This window comes from Aristolochia californica, unplaced genomic scaffold, assembly GCF_029961685.1.
Source record: "Aristolochia californica isolate CCGP_79_NKW_82.1479 unplaced genomic scaffold, dmAriCali1.0.hap1 SCAF_6, whole genome shotgun sequence".
Taxonomy (NCBI): Eukaryota; Viridiplantae; Streptophyta; class Magnoliopsida; order Piperales; family Aristolochiaceae; genus Aristolochia; species Aristolochia californica.
The window spans coordinates 32,261,865-32,282,426 of NW_027182257.1; the positions used below are offsets into that span (position 1 = coordinate 32,261,865).

The following is a 20,562-nucleotide window of genomic DNA, read 5'->3' on the forward strand; positions in this document are numbered from 1 at the left end:
ATGTTCAGACAAGGTCAGAAAACACAACACTTGTCATTAGTATGATTAAAATAAGTGACTAATCAAATATGTTCAGCCACGAAAGATCAAACAGTGGAGAAAAAAGCAACCTTGGGGACTTACCTTGATTGAGGAAGATAGTAACGAAATTACTAGTCTTCTTGTAGAAGCCCAGTTTCCTCGCATGCAGTAGTAATGAAATTGAGAGCAGTACAAAAATAGATCCTAGAATCTTTGTTCTAATAACATGTTAAATTTTAGGTTAGAAAAGAGAAAGAGGGAAGATAGAAGGGAGAAGATTAGAAGGTGTGAGAGGAGTGAATATGAATGAGAGAGAAAAAAGTTAGAGCTAAGAAGCATGAGAAGAAGAGGTTCCCTTGCAAATTAGTCGAGCGCTTCTCCTTCTCTTATTTATAATGAATACAACTATTATATAATAACAAATATGCCCTCATTCACATTAGGCAAGAGAAAAAGACATATTAGACTAAAACTTTCATCTTCAAAAGAAAATAGAAGATATAAACAACTAAAACAAAGAGAAATCTAAGAGAGATTGAAATGGAGAGCCAAAGTTACAACAAGTGCAAGATTGAATAAAGAGTGAAAGAATTTGAGATGGAAATAAAGGAAAAGAGAGTCAAACAAAGAGATCACAAGAGAGTACAAGGATCCAAGATAAAAGAAAGGGAGAGAAATGAACAAAATACAAACTTTGAGATGAAAGAAAGGGCTGGCTAGATTTGGTTAAAGGAGGTAAAATCAAAGGATCAAATTGTAGTGGTTTCCAAATGGGCAAGAGAGTTGTTGGAATGGGTAGGGAAAAAAGTTGGGTTTGGCCCGAGTTGGGAAAAGCTTTGGGTTTGGCCTTAGTTGGGAAAAGCTTGGGTTTTTGCCTTGGTTGGCGTAATTATCATTTTGCCAACTTTTAGTTGATAATTTGTAGCTTTCCAAAAAAGAATCTAGGGACAACAGATATGGACAATCGGCAAATCCCTGGAAAGTTGGGAACATTCCTTCGAGTCCCCTTAAATCTTCTATTAAATTTGATAAATCGTCTCTTATATGTAGCTTTCATGAAGTAAGGGGGGTTTGGTGCACTTTGAAAGTAGATTATCTAAAAGTGAAAATAAAAGTAAATTCAGTTATCGTGGGAAAGAATTTTACTTTTACTTATTTTATACACTTTCACCCTCTATTTTTCCTGCATGTTAATGAATTTCAAAGTCACACTGGTGAAAGCATTTTACCCTCAACTTTCCCCGGCAAAGTAGAAATGTAAAATTTTTATCAGACAAGCGTCAAGAATTCTTCTTTCACATCGAGTCTCCTTTCCCAGGACGCCTATTTCAATTTCAGCCTCCTCCCTCCCTCCCTCCGGGAGACCTCTTCTTCGTTCATCATCAAAACCCTGACCTTCTCATCTCTCATGGCTGCCGAAGATCGAAAGGACGATGCGGAATTAGAAGGCCTCTACAAAACCAAAGACGTACAGTTCTTCGGTCGCTCCGTGCCGATCATCCTCCAGCATGACAACGGCCCTTGCCCTCTCATCGCTATCTGTATTCTCTCTTCGCTTCCTTTCTCCAAATTTCGCATCCCTGTCTAGGGTTGCTCTTCATTACGTAGTGTTTTTTTCGAGTGTCGACCATTTCGGTCTTCGTAAATTGCGGGGAAGTTCTTGTATAAGAAATGTACCTTCGGTTCTGCGTGGTTTTTTATATACCTGATTCTACGCTTTGAATTGAAGGTTGACCACGTAGAACTTGATAGTTGTATCTTACAGGTAACGTTCTGCTGCTGAGAAATAACATAACCATTAGCTCCGACGCATCCGAAATTTCTCTCAAGAAACTGCTTTCCCTTGTCGCTGAAAGGCTACTCGATTCTAACAGCAACATTCAGGTATTTCTCCCTCAAGCGTTTATTTATATTATCAATCAATTTTTATTTTATTTTTTGCTAAACTTGAATTTTGGAAATATTTAGGATAAGGATGCAGGTTATGTAAAAAACCAGCAAAAGAATATACATGATGCGATTGAAATGCTTCCCAGGCTGGCAACAGGGATAGATGTAAATCCTCACTTTAGCAGGTAATTTAATACTGCTTTTCATTTTTGGCCTTTCACTGTCGAGCATGATGTTTTGAATTTTTACTATCTTTCCTTTATCTTTACTTTATCTGCCTTTGGCGTTTGCAGAATTGATGATTTTGAGTTTACACCAGAGTGCTCCATATTTGATCTTCTTGGTATTGAATTATATCATGGTTGGATTGTTGATCCCCAGGTATGTGTTTTCGAGAATCCACGAGCTTTATGATCATGTAGTCTCTACCTTTATTGAGGAATTATCTCGACTTACTATATATGCCTAGCAATTTCTTTATTAATGGCCTATATAAATCTGTAAAGCATTTTGCGGTTCCATTTCTATTATAGCTTCCTTTGGGTTTTTTTATTTTGTTGTGATTTCCTTTCTACCTTTTTCTTCTTCTTGCTTATACAGTGTTTTTGTCCACTAAAGTTCAAAATAACTAGTCGTATTAGAATGTGGTCTTTTGTTCTGCACTATACTGAGTCAGTATTAGATGTCCAGCTATCCTATATTTATGGGTAACTTATAGGAAGACCATACAGATTGTGTGGAACATTCAAAGAATATTTCATTTGTATCATGTAGTCTAGTCTCACTGGAGTCCATGAGCAGATAGTCTCATTATGGTCTTATGAAACCAAGGTTTGCCCTACACATTACTGAAGCATTATTGGAGGCCTAACTTTTCTATATTTATTAGAAACATGTAGGAATGCCATACAGATTGTTTGACACATTCAAAGAAATATTTCATGTTTTTCACCTGCTCCAGATGAAAGTATCATGTTAGAAAGACAAAAGTCTGATATTTCTTCCAGTATGTTTCAATTTAGGTAGAACAGATGTCCCTTTGGAATAGGCTATCAGATTGACGCTTTTTACTGGAAGAGTTTGTACGGCATTCCTATAGGAAACTTCTTTTAATTAACTACACATTTGGCATGTCTAGTACAGAACGTTTAAAGAAGTTATTATGTCTCCCTTAATATGCCTGATTTGTTGCTATAATTTTATTCCAAAAATAAAATACAGAAAATAAGTATGTATTCTTCTCTTTTATATGCTATGGCTTCTCTTTATTCTTCTCTTTTTGTAATTTAATGAAATTCTCATCATTCTTAAAAAAAATTATATTTAATCTAGAAAGGAGGAATAATCTTTGATGTAATGATGAACCATCTTTTTTGGTCTCTGTGAGTGGTTTGTTCTTCAAATGGTCAGAAGAAAGCAATAGATATGAAACACCCTGTGAAGGTGTTTGGCAAGCGACAATGGGAGGAGGATGCCAAGAAACTGTGAAGGTTCTATCATGCTACTGCCTCTCACCAGTCACACGACCTTGTTTAGTTCCTTGTTCATTGAGGATAGTGAAATTTGTTCTAACAAGTGTGAAGTGGTGATTCTTATCGATAGAGTCATGCACTGGTCAAAGAGTGAGCTTAAAAGTTAATCTAACTGTAGACTAAAAACATTGCTCATGGATTTCAAATCAGAGGGTTCATCTTTGTATCAGATTGTACCTCAATTTTCTGATTCAATTCAAAATTAATTTGTTTTATTGAGTACCCCCTGTGTTTTTATTTTTTGGAACACAAATTTGTAACAAGGGCCTCATATATTTCTGTCATGTGTAATGCATTCTTTCCTCAATTTGAGGAATGAGAGATTATTTGGGGTATAAATTTAACAGAACATATTTCTTTGTAGAACTTCCTTTTTATCCATACTGCTAAAATATGATTATGTCACTTGAGTTAGATGGATCTTTTTCATCCCCATTGTTGTTGTTGTTTTCAAGAATGACTTTACTGATGTTTTCCAACTGTTGAAATGTTAGGATGTTGAAACTTTAGAAGCAGTTGGTTCAAAATCATATAATAGTCTTATGGCAGAAATTGTAGCCCTTGAAGATACAAACAACACTGAGGGAGAAGACAATGGTCTGCTTGTAGAAGATTCTATTGATTTTGTTGCTGCAACTACTGCAACTCTAGGGGTTCCATCCCCTTGCCTTTCAAGAGCCAGATCTTTTGAGGATTCTTTGGTTGTGGCTAGTAGGGATCAAAGAACTCGAAACGGAGACAGAGAGGAAGAAGAGGAATTGCAAAGAGTCTTGCAACTGTCAAAAGCTGATGCATCATCTTCATCTAGTGCATCAACCAAAAGCATAATTTTGAGTGCCTCAGACATAGCTACACCAGTCTCTGTAGAAGTTCTCACAAGTGGTGAATGTGCAAGACCCCTGAATTTTGAGTCCAGCGAGTCTTATGATGAATTATCTTCAGAAACTGGGAGGGAAACTGTGGCTACTTGTTCTGACCTTTTCAGTGAGGAAGAACTCTGTCTGTCTAACTGTGACAAGTCTGAAGGTTGCCCCCTTTTTATTGGTTCAGAAAACAAGATCATGAGTGCTGGAATTAGGAATCAAACAGCTTGTTTTCCAATTTCAGATGGAGATGCTTCTTCTTGGGGGGACAAATCTGTATCCATAAATAGTTTGGTTGATGATCAGTCAGTCCATCAAGTAAGGCTAGATGCGGATCAGAATGCTACATCCAAGATTCACCTAATGACAGCAGAAGATGCGGGTGATACTGATAACAATCAGGCAGGTTCTACTCCTGTGTCAGCAAAGTTCAACTCTATGCCTTTGGATAGGAAAGGTTTGCTTGTAGATGTTCCTCAAGTTGATGTGGGTGCAAACCTTGAAAACAGCGAGCCCATCTATGAAGGAGAGGAATGCATCCTTGATTCAGGGTGTCCAGTGTATGAACATCGAGAACCTCTGTATGAAGGTGAGATGATTCTTGCTGAGTGGGCCGATAGTGTTCCGGGGGATATCTTAGGCATATATCCAAAAGATGAAGTCACTCAAAAGAAAAGCAAGGGGAAGCATGGTATCAGTGCCAGAGAAGGTATGAGCTTTCCTCAATTGAAGCGGATCCTTATAATTATTTGTTGTATTCAAGCAACTTGCCTTTGTTTGAAACAAATGTTCCAGGTGAGCAGATCCGGAACTTTTTAAAGAACAACGCAAGCCAGTTAACTATATATGGGTAAATGATCCTTTTTCTTTGTTGTCATGCATGTTTTTTTCCCCTCAAATGCACTTTACCATTTAAAATTTGTTTCATTAATCCCTTTCTCTTGTGTAGACTCTTTTGTCTCCAAGAAGGTTTGAAAGAACATGAGCTCTGTGTCTTTTTTCGCAATAACCACTTCAGTACCATGTTCAAGGTCAGTCAAAGTTCTCATTCTTCTTATTCATTTTGGAGTTGGATCTTTTTTGTTCAAATTAAAAAGTTCCGACAAGGCTTTCTTCCTGTTTAGATATTAGAGATCTATTCATACGGGAAACAAGAGCAAAGAACTATGGAAGTTGTGGTCTCTGTTTTCACTTAGTATCAAGTTGCCAGATTTTATTGAAGTATTACTTCTTTCGATTTTGTAGTTCAATGGTGAACTTTATCTTCTAGCCACTGATCAGGGTTATCTAAATCAACCTGATTTGGTATGGGAAAAGTTAAACGAGGTAGACCTCTCACTTTTCTCAATCATATGATGTCCTCTATACTAGTAACCTAAGGAACAGTCCATTCCATTTGTTTTTGTTTATAACATTATTTTACAAATATTCTTTTTCAGGTCAATGGAGATACGATGTTTATGACAGGAAATTTTAGAGAATTTAGTGCTGAAAATCAAGCTAGTTCGACCTGGGATGAGCAAAATGCTGTGGCCAGTACTGCTGTTCGTAATTCTTGTTTGAAATTCTTCACTGGATTTACAAGGAATATTTAATTATTTTGTGAAATTTCTACATACTATATCCATTTTATTGGTTCAGGACTATCTTGCTACCATTGACAAGTCAGCAGTGGAGTCTTCCAATATAAGGTGCAGCATCATCTAGTTGGCTTTTGTAATTACATATTAATGTTGTTTATAGATATATGTAATGCTTCTCAAAGTATATATTATTTTCACAACTTATATGAAGCTGTGAGAGAAAGTTGGTGAATTGTATCACTAAAAAATTGCAGTTTTTGACTGGTCTTTTACTAAAGTGTAAAAGGCTAAACATCCTAAGGATACTTGAAAACAAGGAAGAAATGTTTTTGTTATTTGAGGGATGTATGTATTTTTTTAGTTTGAATGTTATTGGAGGGAGGAAATTTCTTTCAAAAAAAAAAAGAGAGAGAGAAAGAGGAAATTGGTTTTGGATTTTGGAACAATTGTGTTTCATTGGCTCTTTGAATTATCATATGTAATCATTGTTGGGCAGCTAATGTTTATCTCATTTTTCTACTTTCCATACTCTCTTCTAGTCCATATGGCAACCAAAAGAGTATGGAACATACAAGGAGTTATCTACAAACCATATTAGTGGCTTGGGAGAACCTACAAAAGTACAAAAGTCATGTGAAATATGAATATATCTATGTGAAGTGATGTAATAGATGGCTCAATTGTGGAAGAAGAAATTCATTCGTAACCTTATTTCCGATATCTCCTTGAGTATTTGGGTATGTGTGTTTTGCACATGTCTTTAGTTCCTCCAGAGACAAGTTGTCTCCTCGGACTATCAAATGTATTTTTTTGGGCTATTTATGAACATAGAAAGGATATAAGTGCTACTGTATTTCTAGTAAGAAAACGTATGTTTTTGTAGATGTGACTTTCTTTGAAGATACTCCTTGCTTTTCTTCTTCTTCCATAGATGTGTCTACCCCCATTTGTGTCCCTGAGATTGTTGTGCCTATTACCGTGGAGGAAATCCCTCGTCCACTTCCGGATGCTACTGCATAGAAGCCACTACAGGTCTATCAAAGACAGATGGTCACTCATGATAAAGCTGCTCCCTTTCTCTCGTTAGACTAAGAACCTTCCTCGTCTACTTGTCCTGAAGTAGGTGATCTACATTTGCCCATTACTCTTCAAAAAGTTGTTAGAAAAGGTACTTGTTATCTCATCTCACTTTGTGTTGTTTGTCCCTTTTTTACCAATACAAATAGTTTGCTTTGTCCTAGTCCTCCTGTACTATTCCTTCGTCTATGCAGGCCGCTCCTTTCTCCGCTCAGTGGAAGACAATTATGAATGTTGAGATGGAGGCACTATTGGATAGGCCCATTTGGCGGTTGTATGACTTGCCTACTAGTGCTACATTTGTGGGCTGCAGATGGGTATACATTGTGAAGTATAAACCAGACAACTCTATTAAATAATACAAGGCTCGCTTGGTAGACAAGGGCTATACTTGGACATATAGGATTTGATGTCTTTGAGACCTTTCCTCCTATTGAATGCATGTTTTCAATCCGGATCTTGATGTCCGTTGCAGTTAACTAGGGATGTCGTTGTATCAACTGGATATTAAAAATGCCTTTCTGTATGGCGAGTTAGCTAAAGAAGTTTATATAGAGTAACCTCCTAGGTATGTTGCTTAAGAGGAGAATGACAATATGCTGATTAAAGAAAGCCATATACGGTCTCAAACAATGTTCTTGAACATGGTTCGAGAAGTTTAGTCAAGTCGTTATGTTGATTGGATTTTTTAGGAGCCATTGGGACCATTCGCTATTTGTTATGATGAGGTTGTTTGGTATTGTGGTAATACTTGTATATGACATCATTCGATTTGGCAATGATATACAAGGCATTGAGAAGGTAAAAGCCTATCTAGCACAACAATTTCATACTAAAGACTTGGTCCCTAAATATTTTCTAGGTAAGCAAGGCAAGTCTGATACTGACTTAGTGAAAATATGTCATAGATGCTACATGAGTGTGGACTATTGGGTGCTAAGCTTGTGGAGACTCCTATAGAGGTTGGGCATGACCTTCATAATGAACAAAGTGATGAATTCCATGATAAAACAACGTATCGTCAGCTGGTTGGAAAACTCATATATGCTATTCTCATTCGTCCTGACATATCATTTTTTTTTTTTTTAAATAGTGACATATCATTTGTTATGAGTGTTGTTAGTCAGTTCATGGAGTGCATTCTCAAGGTTCACCTAGAAACTGCCTAGCGGATCTTGAGATATTTAAAAGGGGCACCTGAAAAGGGGGCATTCTTTAAGCCTTATAATCACATGAAGATAGAGGCCTTCTCAAATGTTGATTATATTGGGTCTAAGCTTAACCGGAAATCTTCTACTGGCTCATGCGTCTTTCTACGAGGTAGAAATCTACTATTGGCTACTGTGTCTTTCTGGGAGGTAATTTGATTAGCTGGAAGAGTAAGAAGCAAAATGTTATAGCAAGTTCCAATTTTGAAGCAAAGTATATTGTCATGGCTCATACAGTTAGTGAGTTGATGTGGGTGAGATCTGTTGTTAGATAGTTGAAACTACAACAATAGGTGTCAATGACTATGTACTATGATAATCAAGTTGTCATATTTATTGCATGAAACACATTTATATTGCCATGGCTTCATTCGAGACATTGTGATGAAAAATGAAGTCATCACCCCCTACGTATGGTCTGGTGATCAGATTGGAGATATGTTTACTGAAGCATTGGGCAAATGTGAATTCTGTTTGTTCAACAGTAAGCTGGGCCTTGTGGATATATATGCTTCAGTTTGAGGGGGAGTTAGAAAATCTAATGAAGGGCAATTATGTCATTTTACACTTCCTACAAACTCCAGCAGCTATACTATCCTATTCTGTGTGTTTAGTTTTATCTTTGGTTCAATTTTCATGTAATTTGAATTAGTATGCAAGGAGATATAAGGGTTTAAGTGTTTTTAAGTGATTGGGGGCATTTTGTAATTCCATTTCAGAACTCAAAAAAAGCACTGGAGGTTGAGCTCGACCCCCACATAGAGTCATTACAGAACTCTGATTTCTCTCTCTTTTCTCTCCCTCTCTCTTTCTACTTTTCCAAAACTCTAAAGTTCACTCTTTTACAAAAGCAATACAGATGTTTCTGTTTCAGGAAAGTTACTGTTTTAGGAATATACTTTATTTTTGTACTTTCTTTCAAGGGAAAGTTGTTTCTATTTTTTGTTAGTTTCTTTGTTTGTCAACAAGTCAAAATTAGGAGTGTTTTCTTTAGTAAAGTGTTCAGTTAGTAAGTTTCCTTTATTAGTAGTTAATTAGGAAAGTCATAAAGTTAATCCTTTGTTGTTAGTTTCTTTTTAATTTGGTTGCTGGAGTTCTTTTCTAGCCAGTGATTTTAAATAAGTCAAATTCAATTGTAATTAGGAGGTTTAGTCCTAGGGAAGTTATATTTTGACAATGTATCTTATTTTGGCAAATCTTTGGTTGTTTTAGAATATAACTAGGGTCTGCTGTAACTTCAGATCAGTTTTAAAGATCAATATAAATCTTATTTTTGGTTGTTGGAGCACCATTGTTCTTTTTCTTTCTTTTGCTAGGAATAATTTCTTACTGGATTTTTCTCTTGTGCTAATTACTGCTAGTTACAGAACAACAACTGAAATTCAAGTTCTGTTTTGGAACTTGAAAACTAGGAATTTCGTAGAGTTGAGAAGCTAGTGGTTAGGCATCTTATATTCCAGCCTTATTTATCAACTATATTTCATTTGTTTGTGGTGTTAAGCTTGTATGTTATTTTTACGCACAGCTCTTGTTGTACATGTGGAAATCATTCCAGATATCTATAGTGTAGAAACATGTACAACTGTTTTTATGGACACAAGTTTAATATATATTATGCATCTTGGTAAGGTTCCTTGGTTTCAGAAAGAGGATTTTGAATGTGGTTGTTGGTAATGGCTCGCACTATTAGGGTCATTTACACATTTAAGAACTGCCACAAGTACTTCATTTACGAATCTGTGGCACCAGGCTGATTGCATTCACATATTGATGAACTTGTCATCGTGTAGTCTGTTTACATAATCCCTTTGACCAGGCTCAGTAAAGTTTCTGATATTTCTCTTTTAGAACAAGTTTCATCGAATCTAATGGTTGGCTATGCAAACTGTCTCTAGCAGTAATTGTTGCTATAACATAGTATGTAATAAATTTTAAAAGTAGAAATAATGTGTCATAATTGACGGGAATCGTGGTATAATATATTGCAATCTTTGTTTGTCGCATTCCCACTATTTGTCTATATGTTTATTGCAACAATATATTCTGATAGAAATAATATATGTTTGTTGCATTGCAGTATAGACAAATAATATATGGTTCCCTTTGTCTATTAATAAACTTGTTGCTATTTAAAAGAGAAAAGTGATCACAATATCATTTTCATTACTGATATATAGCCGCTCTTGAAAATTTGACAGTTCTGATTTACAACTAGCTATAACCTTACAACAACAAGAATTTGAGCAGCAGCAGCATTCTCAACGTCAAAACTTTGGTTCTCAGCAACAATCATCTGTTAGTGGAGCTTCAAGGCATGTTACTGGCCCACAGGTATTGTTTTGAGTGTTCATATGTTAATACTTTGCTTTCTTGCTTTTGATATCCAAGTTTATTCCCGATTGATTAGACTGTGCCAGAAATTTTGAACATGCTTCCGTGCTGGAATATTATAACCTGAGCCACTTGCATTCTATCTTGATTTCACAGCATTTGGATTTATGTGGTCTTTTAATTTAAGATAATTTCCAAATACAACCCTATTACATATTGTATTTTCAAATGTAGTCAGTCAGAGAAATTCAAAACCCGGTCAATTAAATTGGTGAAGTTCAAGGGTAAATTAGTTATTTAAGTTTTAAAATAATGAATGTATTCAAAAATTAAAAATTAAAAAGGACTCTACTTGGACCCCTGCCTAGTAAAGAGATAATGGCAGAGGAAACAAAATTCCCTCCCTCCACCACCCACCCCCCCCCCCCCCCCCCCCCCACTTGAAATGAGGCTTGGAGGGCCACCCCCTGCTTAGAAAAAGAGTCGGTAAACAGGTGACTGATCTCTGCACATACACATACATCCAATTACAGAGAATTCAGATGCAATGTCTAAAGATTTCATGAAACTTGCAATGGCTGTTTAGACTTTAGAGCACAAGCCAATGACGACACTGGGTTCCCAATGAAAGACTTGAAGCTCAGCTGTTGAGGAATCAGAATGTCCGATGGGGTTGGGGTTGGCGTAGGAGGCAGTCTGTGCTAAGATTTTTAAGGGCACATCCATCAAAGTTTAGCTTCACAATCCCTGGCAAGGGAAGATCTCACATTGTAGTGAGACTAACCACTAATTTCCAATTCTGTTTGATTAAACCTCCAGCAACAGATTGGATTTCCTTTCTTTCGCTAACCCAGGTCAGAAAGGTGATGTCAAACACGGTCTGTGGAGCTATAGTGGCCATTGAAGTGTTATCTATAATTTTTGAGGCAGACCATACAATGGTTGTATGCCAGGCAAGCCAAAGCAACAAATAGCCTGAGTTTGGAAAGGTTGATCCCCTTAGCAAGCAGTAGAAGCCTCCCAGCCTGTTGGAGAAGCACAAATTGATTCTCAACTTTCTAAAGAAGTGCATTCACAACATGGCCCTAGTGAATTAGTGGAGAAGGAGATGATTAATAACTATTTTTTATAATTGTTTCTAAATGGGGGCGTGATAAGCATTTTAACCAGCTTAATCTCTTCATCACATGCCTTCTTAAATATGATTTCATAAGCTTGAAGCAATACTAACACTTACTGTGCTCTTGCAGGGACCTAGGGGCAGCGTTGGCCCTACGAAGCCAGAAGGAAAATCGAAAGATAAAGAAAAGTGTATTGTAATGTAAAATGGCATTTAAGTACTATGTAAATGATGTATTTTGTTTCATAAGCTCATTTGTTGTATGCCAGGATATGCCGTTAATACATACATCACCCATCACAATTCCATTCAGTTTTGGCACTTTCATACCATATCCAATAAAAAACTAATTGTCAAATAATGCGATAAGACTGCGATCAATAGTCGGTTCTTTGTCAAAGCAGGCCGTAAAATCGCCCCAGTTAATTTTTCCGTCATTGTCTACGTCAAATAAATTGAACAGTCCGGCAATCTGTAGCAAATAGTGTCTTAGCTGTAAAGATGGAAGCAAACGATTAGGTCTCCAAAAAGGTAACAGACCTGTTGCTTTGAGATTTGTTCTTTGCTTTTTTCATTACATACATCAAATGCTACCGCACATGCCCGTTGAAAAAGCGGTTGCTTCATCACATAAGCTGACCCAAGCAAAAACTGCAAATTTCACGACCATGAAATGTAGAGGGTTGGACAGCAAACTTCAGGCAGGTTAAGATCCTGTACATGAGGGGATTGTTTTCAAAATTATAACGAGTCTCTTAACCAAACAAAGGCAGCAGGCTCATTTATTTGTTAAGCAGGGATTGCCCTTTCATGCATTAGTTTCATCAAAATTATTTCTGTCTATTAAATCTCAAATTCTACAACAGCTTTGAATGCATAAAACACCTTATCCATTAAGGGCCAAACTTACACTAACCGAAAGAGATCCAAGAGGTACAATTGCATTTACAGCCACTAGGTACTTCCTTTTAACCTGAGCTTCTTCAACGGAAGAAACTGAAAGCTTTTCTTTATTGTGGAGAAGTATGAAGACAACAGAATCACTTGTGAACATTTCATTGTGGATGTAATGAACAGGACCAAGATATCCAGAAGTGTACCTGTCTAAAAGTAATGGATCCATGCTTCTCCACATCAAGGAATCCAAAGATATATGAAAGGGGAAAAGAAAAACACAGTTAACATGTAAACAGGCCACAAAGAAAATAAGATGGCAAGTCACTCTTTTTCAAGCATTGTCAAGTACAAAAATGCTGAAGAAACAGATGTAAATTAAACTCACAAATTAATCTAGTACTAGACCAGTAAAAACAAGGTATGGTGTGAACTTTGTAATTTCTTGAGCAACATGTGAGATTTTTACCAAATGTTTGCGTATCTTATTGGGTTTAATCGCCAAGATGAGAAAAGTAACAATGAGATCAATATTGTCAACAAATTTGAAAGTACATTAGGAGAGTGTTGTTCAACAAACCTTTTCTGCCAAGGGACTTGGTTCCAAACATATAGCACACTAAAGAATCCATTCATGCTGACACGCCCACTGCCAACAGATTAACATAACTTGATACTGATGATGAATTTTACAAGAGAAAAGTGGTGAGAGAGATTAGGGTTTACAGACTCATCTCCCTTATAATTTAAACAATATATAATATTACAGTTATGTTCCTATACCCCTTAAAACCTAGGAATCTACTTTCTATAGAAACATACGTTCCCTAGAAAACACAGAAAACTAAATTATCTCAAATAACTTCTAAAACTCCCCCTTAAGTGGGAACAAGAGCTTTAGCCTCTTAAAAAATGTCTCATAATTCCCTATGTTTAGCATAAAAAATACAAAATTCGTCTTCAATTCTGAAATTGATCTTCAAAAGATTTGCCAACTATATGGTTTCAAACATCTTAAAAAAATTGTGCTTTTTGTGGTCTTTGGCTTTGGCATTCACAGATATATTTTTTCCCCCTCAATCTTGGGAAAAAATGCACATCAAGGATCCCAACTCGAACCGAATATAAACTCAAGATACTGCAACATTCATCATCCTCTATCACCCCCTTACTTGAGATATCCAAAGAATAAATACAAAGGCCAACAAAATTCTCCCAACCCTAACTAGAGGGCAAAACCCAAGAAAATGATAAAAGAAAAATGGGTGATACAAATTAAAAAAATTGAGATAAACAAAAAGATGGTTTCAAACACGAAATAGTGATTAATATCACTAAGCAAGAGAAAATCAATCACTAAAGGATGATAACAAAAATCCACTTCAGGGCAAAAATTTAGTTACCAAGGACAAATTAGCTATAAATAAGAAGACCAACATAAGGAACTCAAATAAAGGGATCAACAAACTCAGTTGATAAAACAAGAGAAAATTTTCTTGACACTAAATTCAACAACACAAAGTAACTAAGTGTCTGAATAAAATTAAAAAAGTTCCTAAACAGAAATATAAGGAACTGGTATTAAAATGTAAGAGAGTCTGTACAATACAAGATGGAATGGGAGACAGAACCGAGAAGTCAAACAATATGGAAAACTTACTGGAGGATCGATATTAACATAAGTGTGACAGCATAGCTAATCCAATGTGAAATATGAATGGTGGAGGTATAAGAGATCATAAGAAATTAACTATACAAAAAAAAAAAAAAAAAAACAGAAAAAGTGACCACAAAATGAACCAGAAATTCTAACAGAATATGACTAGATAACTAACCAAGAAATTTGACCATTAAATTAAAAATAGGTCAGTAAATAGAGAACTTTTTGGTGAGAGAACCATTGACTTGCAGTGCTGGAGGTCCTTGAAGTTGCTGCTGAGAGGTCAAGTAGAGATATTACAAAAGAAAAAGACGCAAAAATAATTATGACTCAACTCGGCCTATTAAGAAAGGTTCAAAATCAAATTTGTCACTTAAAGTCATAAATCAAAAGCAATTGGGTATAAAGTGTGTGAATCCTGCCATCACATGCAAGAAAATCAGCTACTGCATGATGTTTTCAACTCCGCTCCAAAGAAAGGAGAAAAAAAAAAAAAAAAAAGCCTAGCACAACATGGACATTAATGGATCTGAAAGGGAATGGTTGAGTCACCAAACTCTGCTGTTAACAAGGCTATGCCCCTTACTGCCAAGAGAGCCACCATATTTCAATACCAAGAATAAACAAGGGAAACAAACAACAAAAGAGAACAGAGAAGAAGGAGAACAAAAACACCCTGAAAGCAGCAGCAATTCATCAGTCACAATAACATCGAAAACCTGTAACAAAGATGAAGAAGAAAGCAATAAAGCTTGTTTCTATTTCTTGGCAACGAAACCCCTTTCCAGGAGGTGCATTCTAGCAGCCGCTGAACACTGAGTTAGCTCTATTTTTCAGCCCGGCCACTGGACCCATAATATGGCACACGACCTTGATCTGTACCAGCATCACCAAACTCCTTATTGATCTTCTGATTGATGTGGGCTTAATGGCGGAATCAGAAGATGTTTCTGTGCTGCTGCATTGACAATGGAGGTTTAGTGTGCCCGGCTCCTAACTGCTGTCATACAATGCAACTGGTTGATTATTTTGACAGCCAGACGTGTGCTGTTTCCTGGACACTGTTTAATATTAGTTGGTGTCTTTGTGGTTGTGGTGAATTAATCAATGGTAGATCAGATCAGGTAATTACACCTGCTAGGATTTTGGAGAAGTTTGAAAGTAAAGATTCTACATGTATCCAGATTACATTTGTTAATATTAAGGGAGAATCAGATGTGTATCGGTCTAAAAGATGTCAAAATGTCTCTTTGAGCAAAATGGAATCCAAAATTTCTTAAGGATAATCCTTCAAATCCCATGACTGACAATTAGGAATCAGATAATTATCAAGTAATGATTTTTCTAGTAAAAGGTATGGAGCCACTAATTGGGTCCCAAATTATCATCTACAGAACTGCCAAGGACATGGTGAAAACCATTGAGGCATTAAACTCTCAAAAGAGCAATCTTTCTGGTATTTATGAATTATATTCTCTTTCTATGATGAATCAAAATAAAAGTATCACGGAATATTTTGGTGAGTCACAGGACGTTAGACATATTTTTCGTTGTAGATGTGGTAAGCCAGTTTGCAGAGGAATTTGAAATATTTTTTTTTTTTTTAGAAAAAGATGTATATATTTACAAAGAAAATTACAGAGGACAAAGGAACAAATTCCTAACAACAAGAGATTGAAGGGTTGTTCCCTGCTTGGCAGCCGAATTTGCAGATCTCGGAATGTGAAACCAAATACAAGAGATTTAAGAGGCAATTTCTAGAATCTCCCGAAAAATGTCCCAATGGTTGCCACGGTAGGGGGGGGGAGGGTGTACCCCAGTCGCACCAACCAATAACCACCTTTGAGTCTCCTTCAATGTGAAGTGGACCACTGTAATTGTCTCTAAAAACGCGAAGCCCATTGAGGAGAGGCCATGGAGCTCATCCGACATTGAGTCAAAAATACCTAATGGGCCAGCATACGAGAGACTGATTATCGGAGGGATCTGAGATAATTCCCCCTCAGCAATCCCAAGATTACTAAGAGAAGAACTATCAAAATCAACTTTAGGAAACCAGGCTCTGGAGGGGTCTATTCTTGCATGACAAGGACCTTGGTTCCAATCCACATCTTAGCCATAATGCTCCAATTATCTTGGATAGATGAACCCACAAAGGAGGAGGATTTTTGGCCTGACACACAATCAACGACTCTTACCGTGGATTCACATTTAGCATCAAAACGCCCACGGTTGCATTCATTCCAGAGATCATCAACTTTCCATGCCCAGGAAGGGGAGTACCAATGAGTGACTTGATGAAGGAGATCAGATCTGCCGACATACAGAATTGCAGCCTAGTCTTACAAAGGATAGAAGTCCACACGTTCCACAAGAAAGAACACTTTAGCAAGATGTGGCTAGTGGTTTCAACTTTTGAGTTGCAAAAAGGGTAGAGGGGATCAATAGATGGGTAGCCTCTTCGTCTAAGCACATTTGTCGTGAGTATCTTTCTTTGGCATGCGCTCCTCATGAATTTTTTTAGCTTTGTTGGAGCACAAAGACAACATGCAAAGTATATCTCATGCTCCCTTTGATTTAAATGTTAGCCATTGATGTATCTGTAAGCAGAGGACACCGAGAAGATATCGCTTTTGTCAGGCCACCAAATGAGCTTGTCCGCACTGAAGGTCTCAGTCTGAAAGAGTGCAAAGATTCCATCAACTTGCTTGCCTCCAAAGCCTCAATGTCGAAAAGACCCTTTCTAGGGTGTAGGCTCAAACCATCAAAAGCATTATCTACCAATATCTCCCTTCGTAAAGAAAGGTGAAAAAGATTCCTGAACGAGGTCTGTAAAGGTTCCTGTCCCGCACACCAATCCTCCCAGAAATTTAAGGATCTAGCATTTCCAACATAAAATTTGCTAGCTAGGGAGAATTTTGGAAGAAGTAGGTATAGTTATCTCCAGATTGGGGATAGACATCTTCAGTTACCTCCTAAAACCCACCATAGAGAAGGACAACCAAGCTTAACAATTACCGTTTCCTTCCAAAGATTAGAAGAAATGGTGTTGAACTTCCAAATCCATTTTAAGAGCAAAACTTGGTTCAAAGCGGAAAGGAGCAAGTCCCCATTTTTCGAAGGAGGTGGAAAGCATGATAGGCCAGTGGTCAAATCCCACCTTATTGAGCACCCTTCCAGTGATGTTTCTAAAAAGTTGCAACCAATCTAGACATGCCAAAAAGCGGTCAAGTTTTGAGAGAATTGGTTGCTACTAGCCGTTAGACCAGGAATAATTCTTCTCGGAGAGAGATATCTCATCGAAACCACATCCGCCAATAAAGTCCGAAAAAACCCGCATCAAGGCAGATATGCAAGTAGTCGGAGGCTTCTTTTCATTGTAGTAGCATAGAGCATTAAAATCACCCACAAATAGCCAGAGTATCTCCACGACTGATTAAGCTCCAAGTGGTCTTCCCAAAAAAATCTTCTCTCCTGATATCTTGTCGGGCCATATACTCCACCCACACACCATATTGTACAGGAGTGATCCCGGAATTGAATGCCCAATGAGAAATGACCCTCAGTAACATTGAGAGCATCAAAGTTAGCTGAGTCCCAGGCGACAAAGATGCCGCCAGAGTGACCAATGGGGTTAACCGCCACCGACTTTATCGAAGGGCATGACCATAGTTCCATGGCAATGGCATCAGTCATCTCCTGACATTTCGTCCCTTGAAGAATCACTATTGAGGGCTGATCATGTCGCGCTTCCAGGCAACACCAATTCCTCTAACATTCCAAGATAACAAGATCATTTGTCACCTCGTTTCTAGACTCCTGGAGCGTTGTCCCCAGGCAGCTGACCCCTATAGACAACTCCCATGAGGAGCGCCAAATTCATCATTTGTTGCCACGTCTCATCATCATATATGTGGCGTTCAACTTGAAGTTCCTCCACGAGCCAAGACGATCTTTCATTTGGGGGAGGGGAGAATGGAGTTCTGTGATTTATCTCAAGAGACCGAGGGTTAGCCGAACTAGGTTCGCCATGTAAAATAGCACTTTCCTGGCGACGTTTTCTTCTTTGGTAGGTGGCTAGAATAGGTGGAGAAGTAAAGTGTAGGGGAGATGTGACTTCGGACGTGGATTCAGAGTCAGGATGATGAGGATTTTCGGGCTCCATATGTCGGTGAGAAGGGGAGGTGGGAGGCGACACCATTTTTGTTCTTAGAGGGGAGGTATCTTGCTAAAAAGGATTATATTGGAATCTGGAATCGGCATAGGTTTTTTTGGGAGTTGGGCATACCATTCGTTGAAAGATGCAAAACTTGAGGGGAAGAGGACACCATCAGTAATATTGTTATCGTTCCGCTCAATGTGTTTCTTAATGTGATGTGACCCATCAAGTGGGACCTGATGGGTGGAGAGGACAACTCACTTATGTGAGGTGGACTTGCAACAGAGGGGTACCCGGTGTTCGAGGTTGGCAGCCACGAAAGCTGACCATTACTCTCTTGGGTAGGACCTTGCTAATAGACAACTCACTCTGCTGGAATTTTCGGCTATTCTGCATCTCGAGGCTATCAATGTGCTGGTGGTAGACCGACTGCACACCCAAAGATTTCGGGCCCCGTGTAAGGGTATCTTGGGACGAGAGAAAGAGAGTGGAGGTACAGCTGTTTCTGAAGGGACTTTTCTGAAAAAGGGGGTTCAATAGAAGGTTGGTGACAGGTCTGACGCTTTTTGAAAATTTTGAAAAAAAGGATGTGGGAGATGACGTAGCATCGGAATTCGGGAAAGCAGGATGGGAAGGGGTTCTGACAATGGGCTGACGAATTTGGAATATAGGGTGTGGATATGCATGATGCCTCAGCATTGGAATTCGGGAAAAGTAGGTTGGATGGGAGGTCTGACATGGAACCAGCTTTTTCTTCTTGAGACACGAGATTCAAATTTGAAATTATTGAGGGGACAACCTCGGTAATCGGAACCGTGACAGAGGGCAGAGCTCGAAGAGGTCGCAAGGAAATTCAAATTTGAGTTTGAATTCAAGTCAGAACTCGGTAGCAAGGCATCCCTCAATCCTGTTTAAAGAATGGTTCTTGTTTAAAGACAAAGGGTATCTTTAGTCTTTTTGTTTTTCCATTTCTGCCCTTGCATTATTACCTTCTGGAGCTGAAAGCAGGGTAGATATGTCTTTTTCTCTTCTGACGTCATCTCCCTGACGTGAAGGAATCTTTTTTGCGAAACGCCGTCTTTAGTCTGACGCAAAGTCTTCTAACAGCTTTCTTTCTTTGCACAGTTGACATGTGTGCATCTTTGGGAAGGATTTCTGCGCCATTTTGCAAAAGCCTTTTTTGTGGTTTTGTTGAAGGGAATATTACCTTTTCGTAACTTCTTCAGTGTTTCTTCGAGACTCTTTTGTACGATTGTAGGAGTCTCCTTGTAGCTTTTTGCTACAATCGTCAGTGGGACCAAAGTCTTATAGACGAAGCATTTTTTCCTCTGCACCAGTTGTTCTATATACTGGGTCAGGTTCTTGAGCCCTTGAATTCGTTTGGTTGGTCAGACTTACTTGGGCAAGGTTTTGCCTTTGGATCGTGCTTGGGGTCATATCCATTAGCGTCGCCTTCCTTGACAACTTCAAGTGTGATAACCGAAACACTTGAAAACAACTTGATGTTGTCAATTACTTCAGCAATACAAGAGACGAATTTGAGTCGAATCCCGTTGCATTTTGTTACAGCCATGAAGCTTTTACAAGCATCCGTAATTTCTTTAGGCATTCTCTCAAGAACCGACAAGTCAGTAGCAAGTAAGAGAAGTTGCCCTATGAATTCGTACGTGTAGAGCAAATACACATATCTTGGGTCAATTTCTGGACTCAGTACCAACTGATTCCAGCGTGAGCTAGAGCCAGTGGTAAAAAAGGGAGTATTAATCCCTAGGCTTATTTGGTCATTCCACCTTTGAAATCGAACCATATGCTCAGCCGAATTTTTAGAACTAAAGCTGTCCACCTTTTGAGGGCATGGCGATTGTTCTTCAGACATGATGCCTAAAAGCTTTAGAGGTTTGAATTTCCAAAGATAATCAAACTCATTGAAGCTTGGTGGTTTGTCAAGTTTACCCAGGCTTTGCAACCTAGTAACTTCTGACAGGGTAACTAGCTTGGCTTTGAAACATTTATCTTTCATCAACTCATCCGTCTCCAGATTTTCTGGAGTCGTTATGGCTTCCTTTATAGCTCTAGTCTGGTAGGTAGAAGTCCTATTTCCTCTGTCTTCAAATAAGACGGAGTTATGGTTTCCTTTTCTAGTGATACTAGACCGGTAGAAACCCCGGTTCGACCTGTGTTCAGCTGAACACTATAGTCATCTGTCTGCAATAGTGCAGACGTT

The 20,562-nt window shown here is 38.0% G+C and overlaps 1 protein-coding gene and 1 long non-coding RNA gene across 2 annotated transcripts; one reads left to right on the top strand and one right to left on the bottom strand.

Annotated features, from left to right (window-relative positions):
* Positions 1 to 1,336: 1,336 nt before the first annotated feature.
* LOC137935535 (uncharacterized) lies at positions 1,337 to 11,952 on the top strand. Its single transcript, XM_068780188.1, has 12 exons — positions 1,337 to 1,562; positions 1,787 to 1,905; positions 1,990 to 2,096; positions 2,205 to 2,292; positions 3,938 to 5,015; positions 5,102 to 5,156; positions 5,256 to 5,337; positions 5,552 to 5,632; positions 5,746 to 5,850; positions 5,948 to 5,997; positions 10,373 to 10,505; positions 11,756 to 11,952. The coding sequence occupies exons 1-12, from the start codon at positions 1,430 to 1,432 to the stop codon at positions 11,828 to 11,830; spliced, it is 2,106 nt and encodes a 701-aa protein (XP_068636289.1). The 5' UTR covers positions 1,337 to 1,429; the 3' UTR covers positions 11,831 to 11,952.
* LOC137935536 (uncharacterized) lies at positions 11,945 to 13,799 on the bottom strand. The gene is made up of 3 exons (XR_011109256.1): positions 12,726 to 13,799; positions 12,208 to 12,339; positions 11,945 to 12,118 (listed from the first exon to the last, which is right to left on the bottom strand). It is a non-coding gene; the product is annotated as an uncharacterized lncRNA (long non-coding RNA).
* Between the last annotated feature and the right edge of the window lie 6,763 nt (positions 13,800 to 20,562).

Bases quoted from the DNA above. Each gene is read 5' to 3' on its own strand.
- LOC137935535 (XM_068780188.1), top strand. From the start codon at position 1,430: ATGGCTGCCGAAGATCGAAAGGACGATGCGGAATTAGAAGGCCTCTAC. The intron at 2,293-3,937 runs GTATGTGTTTTC...TTGAAATGTTAG, and splicing joins GTTGGATTGTTGATCCCCAG to GATGTTGAAACTTTAGAAGC. The intron at 5,016-5,101 runs GTATGAGCTTTC...CAAATGTTCCAG, and splicing joins TGGTATCAGTGCCAGAGAAG to GTGAGCAGATCCGGAACTTT.